Raw genomic sequence first — 19,782 nt, forward strand, 5'->3', positions numbered from 1 at the left:
TTCACCTGAAATGGTTGTAGTTGTTTTTGTGTATTGTCACTGTCACGGTCTACCCTATAATAGAAGGGTGATTGCTACTTCTCTTTTAATAGACAGACAGCTATTGACAGAAAACGTGTTTGGCTTTTTTTCACTAGCACAAATTCAAAGCAAAAGAAATTGCTGTTGGATGTTATGAAAGAAGGACTTGCAGTGAGTGCTTTGTTAATCGCTTTTTTTTTTTTCTTTTTCTCTCCTTGTAAGCACTTGCAATTTTATGTTCTTTTTAGCTTCCATCTAAGAAAGTAGTTCACCTTTCCCCATAACCAGCTTCACTCAGCTGTTAGCAACTGCAGGGCTCTTTCTGTGAGGCAGTTTGATATTCACACTCCCACCCACAACTACGCGGAAAGTGCCAGATTTGTTCTTGGAAAACAGAACCGAGAGGGAGGGCAAGGGCCCCTTTATCCCATTGAGCCGGGAGCAGGACTTGGTTCACACAGAGTGCCGGCAAGATTATCTTACCAAGTGAAACCACCTGTTCTAAATATATACTCCAGGCTACCCTGTGGCATAGCTGTACATCAACTGATTTCACTGAGGAGTTTGCTTATGAAAAAGGTGAAGGACAGGGGCTTCGAGATCTTTGCTCTTGGGTGTTGTGAAGATAAGAGAGACTTCAAACGGAAAAAGGCTGTGCTGTGGTATAGAAATTGAGGTTGTAATCCATAATGTTCTCCCTATTTCCTACCTGAATAAGGGGTTATAGAGAATACTTAACCTCTTGGTATGTATAAAATTCAAGCCAGCAACACTGATAATAACTTCAAAGGAAGAGCATACAATTGAATTACTTCTTACACCTGAAGTACTCACTACTTGCTATGAAAACAAATCATCCTTGAAAAAATTGAAATTAGAAATAATCATTAAAAAATAAGTATTTGATAGAGCTTATATACGTGGTGCTACATGATAAATTCCATGGAAACTACTTCACTTCCTTTCTTTGTCAAGTAAAATGAGAAAATTAAAAGCTGTATAAAGAAAATCTATAGGCAATTATGTCCTAGCAGTTAGCGCCCTGCAGTTACAGAAAGCAGCGAAATAGCTGCTTTGAACTTTGCTCTTTTCACTTCAGTAACTAGTGCCTGTTTGTCAGTTTAGGAAAACCTTGAATCTCACCAAACAGAAAGCAGCCAGCGCCAGGGAGGAACCAGGCAAAGCCCACAGCGCTCCACAGAAGGTAGCTCCAGTTTTGTACGGCACAGGAAGAGGAACACAGCCACCAGGTTCCAGAAAACACTTTCTATAACTAGTTTATAAAACTAACAACAAAACAAAACAAACAAACGAAAAACACAAAACAAGCAAAACCTTCAATCTCTCCCCGAATTAAAGCATTTTCTTTTTCCACGTGCTTACATTGCAGCAGTGGTGTAGAATTTACTGTTGACAGAAATGCCTTTCTCTGCCTGTCTCCATCTCTTGCCCCATCCTGCCCTTCCGTTCGGTGGAGTCGCTCCTTCCAGTCTGGCAGCCTTAATTTGCTTTGAAATGTCATTGACATAGTATAATGTTGACCTTTCCCAACCCGTGTTCCTTGGTTATTATTGCTGAAGCCCTTTTACTTCAAACGTGATGTACACCAGACTAAATGAAAGAACTGGCAGGCAGAATAGTTGAAATCAAACTAATTATATTTAAATTATAGATTAACAGCTGGGAGTCCTCAAACAACGTATAGATAATCAGGTTATGCTCTGCTCTTAAAATGAACCTGAGATATTAAATACAACAATACAGCTTTGGGCAATATTGTACAAGTTTCACACAGACAGTAATGCCTAATGTTGCTTTAGGTAAGTGCCTTGAAAGCAATGCCATGTAAGAACGAAGAGAGCACCACAGTCCCGCTCCTCACGTCAGCATAGTGGTCGTGTTTACAAACATATCTGATTTCAGGGCAGCGAGTGTTGCAAATAAACAGCATTCCCTACTCCGAAGGGTGTCTGTCTCATAATCCCTGAGGCTGTGGCTGGTCGATAATGGCGGTGATAGAAAACAAAGAGCTGCGTTATGGATTGGCCCTTTACTTCGGCGGCTTTATAGAATAGATTTTAATTGAAGCGAAGCTCAGAGAAACCACAGAGTAATGGAAAACAAAACAATTCTCTCGTCCTGTCAGCTACATTCATGAACTCTATTATCCTCTGGATAGAGTAACAATTAATTCTTCAAATGATCTCAAGTAAGCAAATACAAACTTCTGTTGCCATATTCTAGGTTTTTTTACTACTTATCCAAAACCTATACATTAATCTTGTACACCTTCTACTACTTTATACCCTTGCCTTTCTCACAATCATGTCTTTCCATGATTATGATATCTCATTCTCTTTTCCTCCTGCTATTCCATAGTTAATGTGTCTTCTGATTTTTTAACCTTACTCCATAAGTGCAGAAATTGCCTGGCCTAAATACATCGATCCTTCCTCCTCCAGAACTCTGGAAATAACCTTTAGACATTTTGTGAGCTTCTCTTTTCCACTGAGAAGAAATGCAGTTTACTAAAACCATTTACTAAATTCCTGCCACATTTTGTCACACCTGGGACAAAGCAGGAATTTCCTCCTTCTGCAGTTTCAGTGAGGGCCGTTCAACGAAAAGATTTGTACAGCTGAATGGACATATTTCATAGTTCTTCCTTCTGCTAATATAAAGCAATAGCTTTGCTATTGGTTTCTGAGTAGAGGAGTTGTTATAGGATGAAGGACAACATTTTATACTGTTGTACATAAAACTGAAGAGAGTAATTAGGATGTTAAATGAACGCTAAATCAATCTTGAAAGAAGAGCAGATTTCCATCTCCCGTGGACATGCGAGGCTCAGTTCCTTTTGGATTAATGCTGGCTGTTGGCACATGCCAAGACAGAGGGGGAGCCCCTTCTTTTGGTTATGTGTCGGGAAGATGACACTACAGACACCCGTGTAGATGACAGAACAACACCAATACGTGTTTCATGATAGAACAAAAACTCACACATTTTCCTAAAAAACGGAGTGCATACAGTCTGCATTTTCTCTTGTTCAGTAAGGATGGCATGGGGTGTTTGGTAATTGATTCTTTATGCTGATTGCTTTAAGTCCAGCAAGGGGACATCGTCACCTCCTCCGCCTCCTTCTTTTCCTTCCTGCTTAAGAACGACTTCGGGGATCATCACTCCCTTTTCAGCTGGCTGGGAAGCACCTTTTGTTGCACTGTTCTTGTCTTTCTTTACCTTAGTGATCACTTCTGTGTAGGAGATTTCTTCAGTGAAGGGCTCTGCAGCTGTGAGCTCGGAGGCTATGTGCACGCCACCTTCCTGGCTTCCCTCCTGACCTTCGGCTACCGTTCGCTCTTTACTTTTTTTGTGGATCTTGAACGTCTCCTTCGTGGGGGCAGCTTGTGCGATGGTTTTCTTGAACCTTATTCCAGATTGTTTCAGTCTCTCTCCTGACTGCCTGATCCTCTCTCTCCTCTCAGGGGTCACTATCCTAGTTCGAAGCCTGGTTACCTTCTTGCCAAAGTTTTGCCTTGTCTTTTGGATATTTTCCCTTGAAAATGCCTTTTTTATATCATCTATGCGCCTCATGCCTGATTTCTTGAACTGGGCTGCTTTGCCTTCTTCAATATAGTATTCTTCATCAGAAGACAGGTCATCGGGTGGGATGAAATCATCCTCTAGAGTTTCACCTGCTGTCCTCTCTTTGATAACAGAGAGAGATGAAGGACACTCAGTTTCCTCCTGTGAACGAAAGCAGAGAGTCATCTTCCAGCAAGTGTGTTTTAAAAGGGTGGTTATTCAAGCATGTTGTTTGTTGGCTTGTAGTTAATTAATGCTAACTGTAATGCACTACTGTAGCAATGTAAGGTAGGCTTGTGCCACCACACATGATCTACATAGAATACAAGAGGCAGAAGAAGCATTTGTCAAACTCTGTAAAAGCATTATGCCTGATCAAAGATTTGTTTTCAGAGGGGTGCTAGCTGAAAATAATGAATGTCATGGTCCTGTGTTTACTGGTCCCTGAAGGTTTTCAGAGCAGATGTGTCCAGTTCACATTTCTTTGAAGCTGATATACTTCTCTAAGGCAGGACCTGGATCCCTTATCTCTCACCAATAACAGTAAATGCCCTGTAGACAAAATAGGTGCTTGTGACAACTGTACCCTCTCCAAAAGAGTGCCTCGGCCCTTTACTGTCATGAAGACAATTGCATATTCTTGGCTAATTTGAATTAAATGAACTTTACTGTTGCTGCCCAGAAAGGGACGGACCCTAACATATTAATTTATGTTTGCTGGCTAAACAAGGTCTCAAAGACAGCTAAGGAATTCAATGTTATACAGTAAACCCAATTCCACGCAATTCACTCAGGACATGCACCATCGCTGGGGCGACCTTGGCTTGTTCCATCTGGAAACATGAGCATGACCTTCAGCAAACACCTCTGCTTTCTGTGGTTAGTTTGTTGGCCTATGTGAGTGGGCGGCATTATATATTTGAATTATACATATGATATGTATGCCAATGTGATATGATATGCTGTCTTCTTGGAAGTGATGACTGTGCTTGATATCTTAGCTCTTGGAGTTTATGTAGCCCCTCCAAAGAAATACTGGTAGAGGCTTAAAGCTCAGAGATATACAGATTTCCAAAAGCTGTCCACCATAATCACAACCTGTAGGAGTTTTACAAGGTAGGCATGGCCAGCCTCTTCTTCCCTGCTAGCTACTGCTGTGCACATGCACGTGTTCTCCTCCCAGGAGGAGCAACCCTTTAGGTGCAGATGTACGACAACTAAATAAAACTTCTGTAAGTTGGTTCCCATTTGTTGTAACCTCTTCAGCTGATTTCTGAGGCCTGACAGTGTTTGGGCTCTATCCTTGGTATTACTTTCTTAATTCAAAAACTAAAAGAAATATTAGAAGTTGTGAGTCTGTGAAGAATGGGTCCATCCTACTGTATATTTTGTTGAGAAATGATTTCTGGCCAAAAAAGTATCTGTCATTTTTCACAGTGACTCATTACTAACAAGTCATGTTTAATGTCATTTTGCCGGATAATAGCAACATGTAAAATAAAATACATTAAGCTCTTTGTTAGATAAAGCCCACTTAAAAGTTTGTCATCACGCCTTGGCTTCATTAAAAACCCTTCAATAAAATAGTTGTTAATGCTTACAAAAATGAGGGACAAATTATGTTGCATTGATTACAGTGGAATGTTATTCAACTCATCTGTCAAAATCAGCAGGAACAAAACTACAATACTTTCCTAATAATCATCTACATTAACACGTGCAAATTAACATTAATTATATAAAGACTTCTATATATAAACATAATCCCTTCTTTTCTGAAAATGAACTAAAACACAGCTGGATAATAATTCCTCAAAGTTTGTAAATTATAGCCCACTCCTTCAGCTGAAATGGTAACAGAAATGCTTCCATAATGACTGCTCGGAAATTGCAGCACATACCAAAACGAACGCAATATGGTGAGTAGGGTATGCTGTACATATGAAGAACACTTTTTAAAAAGAGAGGAAGGAGAGAAGCTATTTCCTCTGCAATAGTTATGCTGTGTGCTCCTTCAGAAGAAGAGTAAATTTATCTGTACTTTTTGTCGCTTGCTTGCCGAAGCTTTGCTGCATTTATCTTTGCAGTTTGCTAGCTCAAGAAGAGAGGGCTTTAACTTTCATAGGCATGTGTCAGAATTACGACTTATGAACGGGAACATCTGAGATGAAGGCCTCATAGAAAGGACACAGCAATTAGAGCTGCAGGTCCTGAGCAACATTTCTCACTCTGCTGCAGACACCGAGAATGATCTTTGCCAAATCTCTGATTTTCTCTTTTCCCTTGGTGTCTGCACACATCTTGCAGAACCAAATGTAGTAAGGCTAAAAATTAGTTTGAGTTTGTATCTCCTTTCCAGATTTCTGGGTGGAAGATGTTAACAAAGTGGAAAGTATTAGTGAAGCTGGGTTGTATGCTGGGGAGGTTTCTTGATAAATATACAGTGATTTAGTCACAGTAGGAGGATTTTCTCATTTGCTTCCTTTTTCTCTTCTGCTCTTCCCCTCAAGCACTAAACATTTTCTTCTTATCAGCAGATATCAGTGGGGCTGAGAGAAGACAGGAGCTCATCCTTCCTAAAGCAGGAACAATAAATTTTAGCACCATGTGGGAAATTGGTAGGGTCAAAGCACGTAGCTATCAGCTTGCTTATAGTCTCACTAAAAGCAAAGCCAAGACACCTACTGATTTCAGCTGCATGGGACCAGTCCCTGAACTGGCTGACAATTTTCGTCTCACCGTACAATTAAGGACTGGCTGGTGATGCCATTGGAAGAGAAAGTATGCTAACAAAGCATTTTAAAACTAAACTTTTCCTCATTTTTGAGTATTTATCTTTTAAATTATGTCTAGCCAGTAAAGGTTTGAGTTTTTAAGGGCCCAGCTGAACACAAAGTAAACACCTGAGTAAAGCTCAGCTTCGATGAAGAAAGCCACCACCGTCTTTATTTGGATGGCTCTAGGGACAGCGAATATGGAAACCCAGCTGCTTCTAACACCGGGCTCCCAGGAGAATCTGACTGTCATTGTCATTTGCTCCCTTCACTCCCATTTCAATTAATTCACAATTAGAAAAAATTTGAGGGGATGTAATCTGAGCCCTTCCTACAGGCCTCTTGCTGTGTGTATTTTCATTGGCCACCAAAATTTTGGCTGTTGGGTACCCACAGTTTTCAGGCACTGCTGGCGTTTCCTGATTCCAAGGAAGTCATCACAGCAGAAGCATTTTTCTCCCATCAGATGTAACACAGTGTTACATCAGCTTGGCTCTGGCCCTTTCTTGGCCCTTTCTCCCTTACTGCTGAAGTGAGGAGCAAATAAGACAAGGGGGCTCCTGGAAGACGGGCTGCTCGAAGGAGAAAGGGTTATTCAACAGCTTTCTCCCAAAGTCATTAACTACATCTCCATTCTGTAGCTTTGTAAGCACAGATGGGATCAGTAATTAATAGCAGCAATAGTATTTTTGTTTAAAAAAGCTATGTTGCTAGTTTAGAATCCACTGGATTCTGCACATGAAGCAATGACATAATGTCACTGTACAACGGTATCTTGGTTTTAAACAAATGAATGCATTTTGTGATTGGTTTAGTAATTTTTATTATAATGTCCACTTAAAAAAATAATGAGATACAAGGCATTAAAATGGATGTAGTCAGTTCAGGAGCTTTCTTTCCTCTCCTTCTCTTTTCTTGTTTTTTTTTTTTTTGCTACACTTGTTCTGGATTTGTACTCCAAAGCCCAAACTGAGCTTCTAGAGTGGCCAAAGGGGAAAAAAAAGACATTACCTTATATGCTATAAAACTCTATAAAACAATTTTGCATTCTCTTTTCAAAGATCTTCGCCTTATAGTTCTAAAAAGATTTAATAAAGATAACAGTTATCAACACTCAATTATTATTCAATTTCAATTAAAACTTTAGCAGAACTTTTTTTTTTTTTAATAATACAAGAAGCAGTTGCAGACAAAAATAGAATGACCAAGTGAATAATTATTATGACACCCTCAATTAAAAAAAAAAACAACCTCTCACACACAAAACCACAAATGTACAAACATATATGCATATATGTATAAAATCAAGATTCAAAATGCTCCTAAAAGCCCTGCTCACAGCGAAAGTGGAGAGGAGAGACAGATGAAACTCCATAAATCGCTGTCATTGTGTTGCACAATGAAAAGGTCACAGCAAACGATCTCTCAGCCTTGGGACGTGTGACAGGGAACGCGCGGGTTATTGTGTAGCATCAGCACAGATGGGACCGATGATCACGTGGCAACTCCGAGCCAGGGCATGAAGCAGCAAAATGGTGATGGGCCACCCCGTGCCCGATCTGGTGATGCTGCTGTGTCTATGACAACCTGTGATGTGAATGACTGGCAGCCGAGGAGCAGGAAACTGTATCGAGACAATGCATAGAAAAAGCCTGGCATTTGCATGTTAAATGAATGATTTGTTATTCAAACCACCAGCCAAGGTAAATGGCTAAAATATCTCCTTGTAATTGCTCTCTAAATCAATATGAAACTGCTGATGAATAACCAATTACAAATCATTCAGTACTTTTACTCCTATTCTACAGTTAAGAGTGAAGCTTTGTAAATCTTGAGTGATCCCTTCATTTTTTTCTGCAAATATGTCATTTCAAAATCTCTGCCATCCAGCCAAAAAGCTGTTCAAAGGAGAGAGAAATAGGATTGTTTTAAAAGGGCACCTAAGGGATTTTACTGAGTGAAGTAGGTAGAGAATAAACACTTCAGCACGTAAGACTTTATGGCCAAGTGCTGTTGCTTGTATTTAGAATTATTTTTGCATAATGAAAAAGCGGCCTGGCCAGAACAGTCAATCCCTCTCATTTCCTCTTTTGTGGAGCCTAATACGCATCCCTTTTCTCTAAATTCTGACAAAAATTCATTAACTTAGCCAGGAATATACAGTGACTGTAAAGAAATCCAGCTCATCCTCTCATTATCTGGTGGCAGCAAGCTGCAGACTAGGCGTGAGTGATGCCCAGTTATACCCCAGCATTCAGAGGAACCATTGGCTCCATGCCACTACACGCTGTGTAAAAAAAGACCACTTGCAGCTCCAGAGGAAAATTAAAGCTTCACACCTACTTTGCTTTGCTATGACTTTACCGAGACGAACTAGAGAATAGTTCTGCAGGTCAGTCAGCAAGTTTGGCCGTGAAATTTCTCACTTCCAGTTTACCTGTAGATATCAAACCTTTGTGTGGGGAGGAGAAAGAGCATTCACAAGAGGTGATGAGCCCAATAATAAATAAATAAATAAATAAATTTATGTTTTGGTAATGTTTTGATTCGTTTTTTTCATCACAACATGACAGTTCTTGAAATCTAGCTGCAGCAGCATAGTGCTGTCAAGTACATGGCAACCCAACTGTTCATCACAAGTTGCTGAACGCGTCTGCCCAAGCAACCGTGTCTCTGTATGAATTAGCTTCTGGACTCCCTTTCAACCCAACGGAGAGGAGAGGTACTTATCAAGCAGACACTGCGCTGAGAAGCAGATGTCTGTAATAGGTCAGACAAAACCGTCTCCGTAAATTTCTCTCTGCTGTCTTGAAGGCAGTCTGCAAGCCGAGCATGCAAACATTTGTGTTACTAATGCCTAATGCCTGGCAAAATGAATCCCATTACAAATTCTAAAATTGCTGCTAATGCTTTCATATATTCCTCACTTCTGTGCCTGCACAATCTTGACCAACGTTATTCCTGTACTGAAGGAATAATTGCAAGATTCAGCTCCTGACAGCAGTGCTGGGAATTTCAGTCTATACTGCTGTTACCAGAGTTGAGTCTGTTCATTCCTGGACTTCTTCAGGCATGAAGCACATCGCTGAAGATAGATGTGCTCTCGCAGTGGCCAGCTTCAGTGCCTGTGGATGTGTCCTTCTAGGCAGCCTCTAGGACCGTGGGGATGAGGCAAGGAGGCTAAACACATGCAAAACCCTGAACCAAATGTAAATTAGGATCCACAGTTTCCACCACTCAACGTTAATAGGTGGAGAAAAATCAATGGCAGTCCTGAGAGGATATTGCCTGTCCTTGTTAGGCTCTTCACAAAGGAGTAGGACGGGGGACTCTGATTACACCATATCAAAAGGTATAGAGACACTTATATAATCTGCTGTGAATACACAGTCCTGTGAAATATGCAATCTATTTCATTTCAGGAACCCAGAGATGACCCAACAGCTGCTATGTTTTCCTTTCTTTTCTCTTCCTTTCCCCATTCTCTTTCCTTGTGAACACATCCCTAAAATGATAGATTTTCTTTAGCTCATTGAGTGTTGTTGTTTTTTTCCCCTCGAAATCAGAGGTAACTTAAGGCATCCTTGGCTGCCTCCTGCATTTCAGCACTGGGCCTGTGCTCAGAGTATGTGGCTGTGAGCTGCACAGCAAGGGGGCGGCTCAGAGCTCTGACCTGAAGGGCCCGAGCTTGACGCTGGAAACAAAGGACTCTCGCTGCCCTCTTTGACACAGCTGTTGGGTTCCTCTTTGTCTCTGTAGTCTCAGCTAAAGCAATTACCTGTCTCAGCTGTAGAAACATTTGTAAGGTTTAGGCCACAAGACTCCAGCAAACGCCTTGTGTCACTGAGCAATGAGGCCTCACCATGTGGGGCCAGTGCTCTGCTGACACAGGTACTCAACTTACGCCAGCTTTTTTCATTAAGTTTTCAGACTCCATTTTAATAGCAATTTCATTTTAAAAACAAACTCAGCTACAGCCTCCTGATCTCTCATTTACCAGAGCTTCTTGTCCCTCTGATCAAACTGGCAGCACTTTTCCCAACCTCTTTGGTTTGAGCACAATGCAGGTGATCAGAGCTGTATGTGGTCTTCCAGATGCTCCGGAGTGCTTTGGACAAGGGCACTCGATGTCTCTCAATCACTTATCAATCACGATCAATACTTTGCCTGAAGCATTTCATGACCACACTGCATGTTTTTAAAAGACACACATCAAGTGGACTCTCAGTCATCCTCTGAGCACTCATACACCCTTTTCTGACCTTCCCAAACCACAGGACCTCAGCAGACAAGCTAAAGCAAGGGCTTCTGCTAAGTACAGGTGTTGGCACCATGTACACTTCAATTAGCATTGCTTCAGCTCTAATGGTAATTTGATTTCTTTTCTTATATTTCATTCTCTGAAATGACAGCTGCTCATTTTGAGCATATTTTCTTAACATCCACATCACTTTCTCTGCCAAGATCATTAAAGAAAATAATATGCAGTTGACAATGATGCCTTAAAAGTAAACCCTTTTAGAAACCTATCACAAATCACACTTCCCATTTCAACACAGTCCACTGTCATTTGTCCTTTTTCCAGATTGTCTCTTATGAGCTATCAGACACAGAAATACAAGATAAGCTCTCCCTTGCTTCTGTAATACAGAAAAATAATAAAAGATGGGTTACCTAGCACAATCTGTTCTTGGTGAGCTATGTAACCCCGTGGTGCTAACAATACTGCTCTGCAGACAGCTGCCTAGAGCCCCTCCTAAGCCTGTTATTCTTATGCCCGTATGACATCAGATCAGTCATTCAGCAGTCTGTTCTTTTCCCTTTGTAAAACGGAATTAAATAATTCACTGTCTTTTAGGTCACGGTGACTCTCACAGGTTTTTCTCCATTGCTGTAATTGAAACTCTGTGCCAATGGAGGGTGCGTTCATGTATCAGGCACCCTGTGTTTGCTGCCGTGTCCTTGTGCTCGATGCGCCCTGACTTACTGCCACTGCGTGTGGAAGTGCCTCCAGATTTTCAGATGACTGTCCCCATCTCAGGCTCACCATTTTTACTGTCCAAGTCATTATGCATCAGAAGGACACTGGCCAGGAAAAGCCACTTCCATTTTAATTTCTTTATGAGTGGCACACACAAGGCTTCCTCTAGCCTCTCACTCACCATGTGGGCATTGGAGCAATCCCCCACAGGGGACACTGTTCTGCAGGCCAGCAGCTGTAACACGGGCCTCCTGGTGGCAGTGCACACATTAAGGGAGGGACTTGCAGAATGTGAGGGAAAGCAAATGAAATAAGGGCTTTCAAGATTAAAAATAAAAATAAAAATCCCCTTTAATTTCTGTATAGTTTAGTCAGAATGAATTAAATTGTGCAATACTCCTTGGCTGCAGAGAAACTACAGGTCTCATGGCTGGTTATTCAGAATAACCTGAGCAAAAGTGAGCAGAGACCTGTACAACCTATAATGTACTCTGTGTTCCCTGCTTGTACTCTTAGGGCACGTGGTACTTCAGGGTCAAAGACTTTTCTAGAAAATCTGATATAATCATTTTCAATCGTGCATTCAGCCTGGACAGAAAAGCTGCCATTAAAAATGAATGCTCTTTCTCTAATCATTATGCTCATGGATGATCATTTTGTCTCTTTTTAATGCGAAAATAGTGCCAACTCTTTTTATCGTGGCTGAGGTCTCTTGGGACAATCTCTTCCAGTCAATGATCCTTTTCAACCTGCCTGCTCCTTCCATCAGTGGTGAGATCAAAGCTTTCCACTTGAAATAAAATCTTTAGGATTTAATTGGTGTTTCCTTTTCCTTTATATGCCAATGTTCTGGCAGAAGTTAAAACTAAAACCCACGTGTGCTCACCCACGGGAGCATTCCTCTGCGGCTACACACAGGTCATTGGCTTCACCACAGTGTCCCAAATGGCTCATCAGAAAAAAATGTCACTACAGATGAGCTGTCACTCACAACCACCAAGTAAACAACTTGGTTAGACCTATTTGTAAAATATAGTGAAGGGAGTGGACGCACCACACTGACTCACCAGCTATTAGCAGACTTCCCCTCATCGTAGCCAAGCTTCAGTCATTCAGGTCCTGGCACTCCAACACTGTGCTTACACTGGTGTAAATCAACGGTGTAAAAATGACCACACTTGCGTGAAAGAGGCATTCACGAGTGTGCTGGACATTAAGACTCCAGCACACTCCTGGCTATCCTGGTTTTGTGGAGCAAACAGTTCTGCTCCTCTATAAAGACCCCAAAGGGAGGAGCATATATTCCTCCTCAGCTGTGCATGATGGAAAAGGTTCCTCAACACATACACCTCATGAAAGAATGGAAGTTAAAGATAAAATCATACATATGCTCTCTCACAGTCCTCAACAACAACAGGAAAAGGAGGCTAGAATGAGGGAAATCCAAAATACTGTTTGCATTCTTGAAAAGCACCAACAAAGGGCTAAACATATGGAGCAAGGTGCAGGTCACTCTTCTGCAGTGAAACCAGCAGAAACCAGTTCAGAAACTCCTTCTGGAGGTGATTCTTACAGAAAGTATGCATCATAAGACCTGCCCTTGATGTACAATATCTAAAAGTAGCAATATTTTAAAAATAAGTGATAAATCAGGTCTTTCAGAGAAAAAAAAATGCATTCTGTTATGAATACCATTTTAAGGACAAACATTTTCAAAGCATTGCCTCTACTGCAGTCATTATGGTACACGTCCATCAATGAAATGGCATTGTGCCATTGAACAGGGGAATCACAGATATTTATTTTCCTTAAATGGGAAATGATACGCAAGGAAAAAGCAAAGGTGCCTGTTTGCTGTTCCATCATGATGGTGCAGCTTGCAATAATTGTAATAATTGGCTGAATTCTACCTATGCTTTCTCCTACACAGCCACAGTAAGTAATTCAGTCAGAGAAGCTGGGAGGCAGAATTTGGCTGCATGTTGCTAAAATAACATTAAGAAGTAACATTTTCTGTTTGTTTATTTTTCCTTTATTTCTTCCCAGTACAAGAAAATGAAGTTGTTAAGGAAGCTAGATCATGCATAAGAATTTGTCAGCTATAGACACTGCTGAATATACTAAGGAAACACATAGATCCATTCATGCAAGTGATGTTATTTATGAACAAACTGTTGCAGAATCAGGTTCTGAGACAGGGTGACAGGGGCACATTGTGTTACTCACAAGGGTCAACATTTTAAAGAATGCTTGATGAATAGGACTCATTTGAAAGAAGCTTTAGGGACTCAGTGGCATGAAGGAGAAACTATGCTCCTGGCAAAAGATTAAACACTTGTACTTTCTGTTGACTCGGGGAACTGGGAAGTTTCAGCAAATGCAGGATCAAGCCATTAAAAAAATGAGTTTCACAGTGCTTGCTAGCAAGTGACAGATCCCGTGCACTGCCTGCACTACCAACTGTCCATTTGTATGGATGTTGGCAAGACTACGCTATTTCACAAAACTTCTCTTCAAACACGATTGTTTATAAGAACAAAGAACATCCTGGAATGAGGTTAATGAAAGAAAATGTATAATTCACTTGCCAAATGTGATTGGAAGAACTGTGCTGTATGAAATCATTTCCAAGCATAGCATGCAAGGGACTGCTTGCTGCAAGGAAGGGCTGGTGGCTCTGAGCTCTAGTTTGTGCACACACTGCTGTAGACTCAGACAATCCAAAAAGCTCCCATTTGTCAGTGCTACAAAAGCTTGCGAGTTAAATAAACCGTATGTTTTAAAGTTAATGTTAAAAGAAAGTCTCAATTCCAGGGAGCCTACAAACAATTTGCTATTTGGACTTCTACCTAATATGGAGAAAAAAATAAGAGAGATGAATGTCAGGCATGGTCTGTATGACAAGATTTACAGGGCCTGCCTCATATTACCTTTCAGAGAGGCAACAAATAGTCCTTGCTGATCTGCAGTTAATCTTTCACTACTGGCTCAGAAACCCACCAACACTAATAATAGACTGCGGGCGCTGCTGCCAGTAGGTTCCTGCTGAAAGGCACGGAGACGCAGAGCTCGCTGTTAAAGAAAGCATAAAGTCACCCTCCCGTCGGACATCTTTTGGTTCCTTACCCGATGCCTACCCGCAGCTACTGAGGAGGTGACACAACAACAGCACAGCAATACGTTAGGTTCATTCACGGTTACCTGATAGATCACAACCCGGAATTTGTTTTTTTTCAGCATCTCCTCTTGCTTTGCCTCCACCTTCCGCACGTTGGCACTCTGCCTTTCCACCCGTGCCCGCACTTCCTTCATGGTGGAGCTGACTTTGCGGGTTTTCTCCAGCAGCTTGTTCACCGTATAGCCGGTGTTGCCGTGAGCCTGGGCAAGCTTTAAGATGTCGATCTGTATGGTCTTGATGGCATTTTCCATCTCCCTGTGCCTTTCTTCTATCCTTTTCTGGCTTGCCTGCACGCTGTCCACAATGTTGGCCACTTTATCCAGCACCGTCACTATGGTGTACGCTGCATCTTGTTCTTCTTCGTCCTCGGTGACACTTGACAGGCGGTTTTGGTGGATTTTGTCAGCCTCCAGCGTGATCTCACGGTGGTCCATTTTGCCTCTCTCCAGGCAGGTCCACAGGAGCCAGACTTTCGACCCAACTCTGTGGGAACAATCCTGGTGCTAGTGCACGGCGCCGGCGCGACAGCCGGCTTCAGCCATGCTCACAGGAGGGTGTGGAACGCCGCTCCCGGAGGTGGGACAGATGCTTCTGACCACCAAATGTCCACAGGCGGTGGTTCAGATGCTTTCAGCAACATGAAACCTCTAAAATTAGGAAGCAATGTCTGGAAAGGAGCACACGTCTAAAGGGTCACGCTTCTGTACTGATGCAGTTATTAGCGTTAATCCAGGGAAGCTAAGTAACTTACCAACTAAGCAGGCGAGCAAACTCACATATTTTAAGCGATCTGCTTTTGTTTTCGTGTTCCTGAAGTGCTTGCTCTGAGGCAATTCAGAGAGCGCTCACGACCATGAACACCGGCTGTTTTTCAAGCAGAACAAGCTTCAGATCTTCAGCTGCTTACGATTGCCACGTGGGGTAACAAATAAACACACCAAACCACAGGCAAAATAGTGAAAAGGTTGTATTGTGACATGCTTTTCCAGTTCAAAATGTTGAAAGCATTTTTTTGTTTTTGTTTTTATTGAACAAATTATTAAATCCTACATGCAAAATTCTGAAAGCCTAAACTACTTGTTAAAACAGCTGAACACATCCTATTCACACTTTATCTCTGGATCTTTCAAACAACAACTAACAGTCTATTTATATAACTATGACCAGCAGACTAATTTGGATGGACTTTCTTAGCTCTTGAAAATACTCTATACAAGAGCACTAGTTATTCATTCACTTTTATTTGTTCTTTTTTTTTTTTTAATTTTTATTTTAATCACAAACACTATACAATCTGCATTGTAGGTGTTAAAACATGTATTTTCTTTAAAAAAGTTTAAGAAGTATTAAAACAGCTTCAACAGTGACAAATTAGGCTTTATTCCAATTATTTGTGTTCAATTATTTGACACCAATTTTTAAAACACCTAAATCTACTAAGACCTACTCCTTTTGGACCTGTGCCATCTGCTCTACCAGGTAATTGCCCAAACTAAGAAATTTATACTTTTGCCCTTTAAAAATAAATCGTTGGCATTATTAATGAAGATGGCAGTGCTTAGACCCAGCCCACATGTTTTATAAATATGTTACAACTACACACAGCACACAGCTTCACAGTTCATGCGATAGGCAGTGTCTAAAAAATCAGTTACTAACTTCCAAAAACATTTAAATATCTACGGTATTTAAACACAGTGTTTTTCTAGTTTCTCATAAGAAAAGTAAGCTGTAAACATTTTTACCTTTAGTTCATGCCTTGTTTGCTAGGTAATGTGGACTTTTTTTTTTTTTAAATCTACAACCACTGGTGGAATAAATTTGTGTTCCCAAAAATATTACATTCCATGAATAAAGCACGTCTATTATATAACCATGTGATACAGATACAGAAAATGACCTACTGTATTCAAAAACAGAAAAGCAAAGTTACTAAAACAGTCCATAGCTGTTAGAGCTGATGCTTTCAGAATACAGACCAACATTGTTACACTAAAAATGTTCAAAAATAAGGCCTCTGAAATAAATATTTCCATTCTTTAAAAAAAGATATAATAAAAATGTACATCACATGGTCAATGTAGGTATAAAAATCACTAAGTTAAACCATTCTGGATGATGTATCTGAAGTAAAATGGCCTAGGTTTTGCTTCTGCCGACGTCCTCTATTGTTTTTGGGGCATTTTCTGTTTAGAAAAAAAGAGAGCAAGAAAAAGTATGAGTGCTTTTATACATGTCATATAAAATTAAACCTAGCAAGACTGAATTGACTTATTTTATATACTCAAAAACAGCAAACAGCTTAGGAGCTGTGCTTACTGGGTGAATTCTCCTGCTGTTTGGTACCTGGCTGGTATTTGGGCATCTGTGTGGGACCCCAAATCACTCCAGAAGGAGTTCTGCTTGAAACCCAAACCAGCAAGGTCCTGTATCCTTCAACCATGGTCCAGCAAAACCCATGTTTTGATGAATAGCTGCATTGGATTTACTTTTTACACACTTCATACTTAAAATCCAGTGGAATTTAAGTATGATAAGATTTAAGACCGGATCAATCAGCCTTTGCAGTGCTGGACCTCCAGGTGCTCTGCTGCTTGCTGGAGCCCCCAGGGCAGAGCCCACTTCCAACCCCTTTCTTGGGGCTGGGGACACAGCTCAGAAAGGACTCATAAAAGCCAGCAGTGCCGAGCAGGAAGAGACTTAGCCCACCAGACAGCAGGCAATGGAACACAGATAAAGCAGTCCTGCTGGGACTGCTGGGTGAGACAGCCTGCCCCAGAAAGACTGTGTGCCAGGGAACTGCTGTAAGGAGGCTGAGAGAGGAGGGCTGCTGAGCTGTCAGTCTTCCCCATGGGTGCTTTGACCAGCAGGGGGTCTGGTAAAAGGAATGGCATCAACTCCATAAGCTGAATGGCTTTTTATACGTGCAAGGATGTGTTAGACATGTGTGCTTACACCTGGTACACTGAACCTTACAAGAGAGATAGGAAGGAGGCCTATAGTGTTCATTCATATGGGTGTCACTCCGCATCACTAAGCTTGGAAAGCCGTGCACTAATGCTGCAGCAGTAAATTCTATGGCTCTGCGTAAGCAGACCTGAAAAAGTGAAGGAAGTGACGGACAAGTTGAGGAGGAAAAGGCAAAGTTTGCCATGGATGCCCAGATGTAGGATTTAAATGCTTCACACACCAACTATGTAACTAAATCATCCTTAATCCAGCCCAGAGCCCCCACTTCTTATTGGATTCAAATCCCTGATGAGCAGACCAAATCCCTTTTCATCAAAATGAATCCATGACTCGCATCTCAGTTTTCACACGGAGCGAGAGCCTGAGACAATCCAGAAACTTGAACTCTGTGCTTGTGCATCTTCACATTTCATAAAATAGGTTCCCATGGAGAGTGCCTAAAAAAGGCACGCACTGCACATTGATTTTCAGGAAGCATATATGGTGTGAGGGAGACTTCTCTCCGTGTGTAACACCATTTACAGCTGTACTGCAGGGAACAGCAATGTGTCAACCTCTCTGGTTTCACCGGGCAGGAGGGGGAACCATATCTTCTATAAGATATCATCAATGCTTGAATAACTCCATGAAGGTCTAACACAGTAGCTGACCTTTTGAATATGTTTCAAGGCTGATCTGTTCTGCTGGGTAGCTGTTCTGGGGATTCAGACAGGTCACTGGTGGTTTGTGAATTTAAATTAACGTGTGTTTTGTGACAAAAATGGCAATAGGTTTCTTTTACTGGGGTATTTTAGAATATATGTTTATGCACATAAAAATTCAAGGAGGAAAAGATTTAAATACAGAAAAAGCATATACAGACAATGCATAATTTTTCACTCTTTGGTATTTACCTACCTTGTTATGCACATGACAATTGCAACTATAATGGCAATCTGTACAGCTCCAATTATTGCTGCAATAAGGACATGCGTAAGCTTTTGTCTACTTGGGACAACATAAAGAATACTAAAGTCTGTCTTTTCACAGTGCTGTCCAGTGTATCCTGATTCACACCTGAAAAACAAAAGCAATATTTAATGGCGTATGTAATTTGGCAGCAGCCCAGTCATTTTGCAGATGAAATAAAGAGTCCAAGCTGTGGGATGGAAAAAAACAGTAATCATAGCAGTGACAGAGGAGAGGAACTTGGTGCCATCACTGCTGCTGCAGAGGCTCAGGACGTATCACTTTCTGAAGCCTAAAATGAAATTTAGAGAGCACAGCCAAACAGAAGAGCTGAGACTCTGCCTGCTCTGTGAACAAATGGATGGATTTGGATTGTGGTTGAGAAAAGAGCTAGTGAGAAGGCGGAGGTGCAGTAACAGGAGGATGGATTGTGTTGGAGGATGTTTTGGATTTCTGGGGCAAGTGGAGAGACAGAAAGGGGAGTCTCTTCTCTTCTGGATAAGGTTATCAGTGACCCTCTCTGAAGACACACCTGCAGGGTAAAGGCCCTGGTTTGGCAAAAGAAATATGTGGGGTGCTTGTTAGATTGGGGCAATATTTAGGAAAAATAAAAAAAAATAGATGAAACAAGTAAACAGACTAGACAGAGCAAAGCAATATGCTCAGGGAACTCAGCAGTAATGTCAATACGAGCAAGGAGTGAGAGAAGGAAAAAAAAAACTTTGAAACAGTGGGGGAACAGGAGGATGCCTTTTCAAGCTGCAGCCTTTGGACATGGAATCCTACAAAACCTATTGGAAAAGAACGGCATCAAGACCTCTCCTGCCTTGTCCCTGGACTAAAGTATTTTCCAATTATTCTCTTCACTGCCTACCTCCTACCTTGAGCCACCAAGAATTTCAGGGTAAATGTGCTTCAGAGAGGTCAGGTTATCCCCCTTGCTGACTGCACAGAAAAGTCAAGGAGACTCACAGCTGGCCAGCTCGTCCAGATGGCTTGCACACTTCCCTCAGGGGAAACCAAGCTCCCTTGCAGGACACTAATGGGAGAAAACCCAATAACCCACAACTGTTTATGTGAGAATTCACGGAAGACTGCATAAAAATTGGCTAGGGGTGGGGGAGGAATGGCAGGAGAGAGAAGAGGAGCTGCTGTAAATGGTATCTTGCCTGAGTAAACCAGCAGAGAGCTCAATGAGAAACTCAGCAGAGGCTGCTCCCAATGGCAATGCATGTGTGTAGTGTGAGCAAGTGGTGAAGCTGGCAGTGACAAAGTGCTCTGGAACAATTCATGTTGCAGGCAGAGAGAGGCTGATGCACAGCAAG

At 41.5% G+C, this 19,782-nt stretch overlaps 2 protein-coding genes across 2 annotated transcripts in view; both read right to left on the reverse strand.

The window, feature by feature from the left end:
• Positions 1 to 1,661: 1,661 nt before the first annotated feature.
• CAVIN4 (caveolae associated protein 4) lies at positions 1,662 to 15,161 on the reverse strand. The gene is made up of 2 exons (XM_005010613.6): positions 14,563 to 15,161; positions 1,662 to 3,768 (listed from the first exon to the last, which is right to left on the reverse strand). Exons 1-2 carry the CDS (start codon positions 14,971 to 14,973, stop codon positions 3,109 to 3,111), a joined length of 1,071 nt encoding a protein of 356 aa, XP_005010670.1. The 5' UTR covers positions 14,974 to 15,161; the 3' UTR covers positions 1,662 to 3,108.
• Positions 15,162 to 15,490: 329 nt separating this feature from the next.
• TMEFF1 (transmembrane protein with EGF like and two follistatin like domains 1) overlaps positions 15,491 to 19,782 on the reverse strand; it is a 123,860-nt gene continuing 119,568 nt past the window's right edge. The window contains exons 9-10 of the mRNA XM_038173723.2: positions 18,407 to 18,565; positions 15,491 to 16,725 (exon numbers count right to left, since the gene is read on the reverse strand). Of these exons, the coding sequence (XP_038029651.1) occupies positions 16,641 to 16,725; positions 18,407 to 18,565 (244 nt within the window). The 3' untranslated portion in view covers positions 15,491 to 16,640. The remainder of the gene's footprint in view (positions 16,726 to 18,406; positions 18,566 to 19,782) is intronic.

The sequence above is a fragment of the Anas platyrhynchos genome, chromosome 2, assembly GCF_047663525.1.
Source record: "Anas platyrhynchos isolate ZD024472 breed Pekin duck chromosome 2, IASCAAS_PekinDuck_T2T, whole genome shotgun sequence".
Taxonomy (NCBI): domain Eukaryota; kingdom Metazoa; phylum Chordata; class Aves; order Anseriformes; family Anatidae; genus Anas; species Anas platyrhynchos.

Bases quoted from the DNA above. Each gene is read 5' to 3' on its own strand.
- CAVIN4 (XM_005010613.6), bottom strand. From the start codon at position 14,973: ATGGACCACCGTGAGATCACGCTGGAGGCTGACAAAATCCACCAAAAC. The intron at 3,769-14,562 runs GTAACCGTGAAT...TTTCGTTCACAG, and splicing joins TCCGGGTTGTGATCTATCAG to GAGGAAACTGAGTGTCCTTC.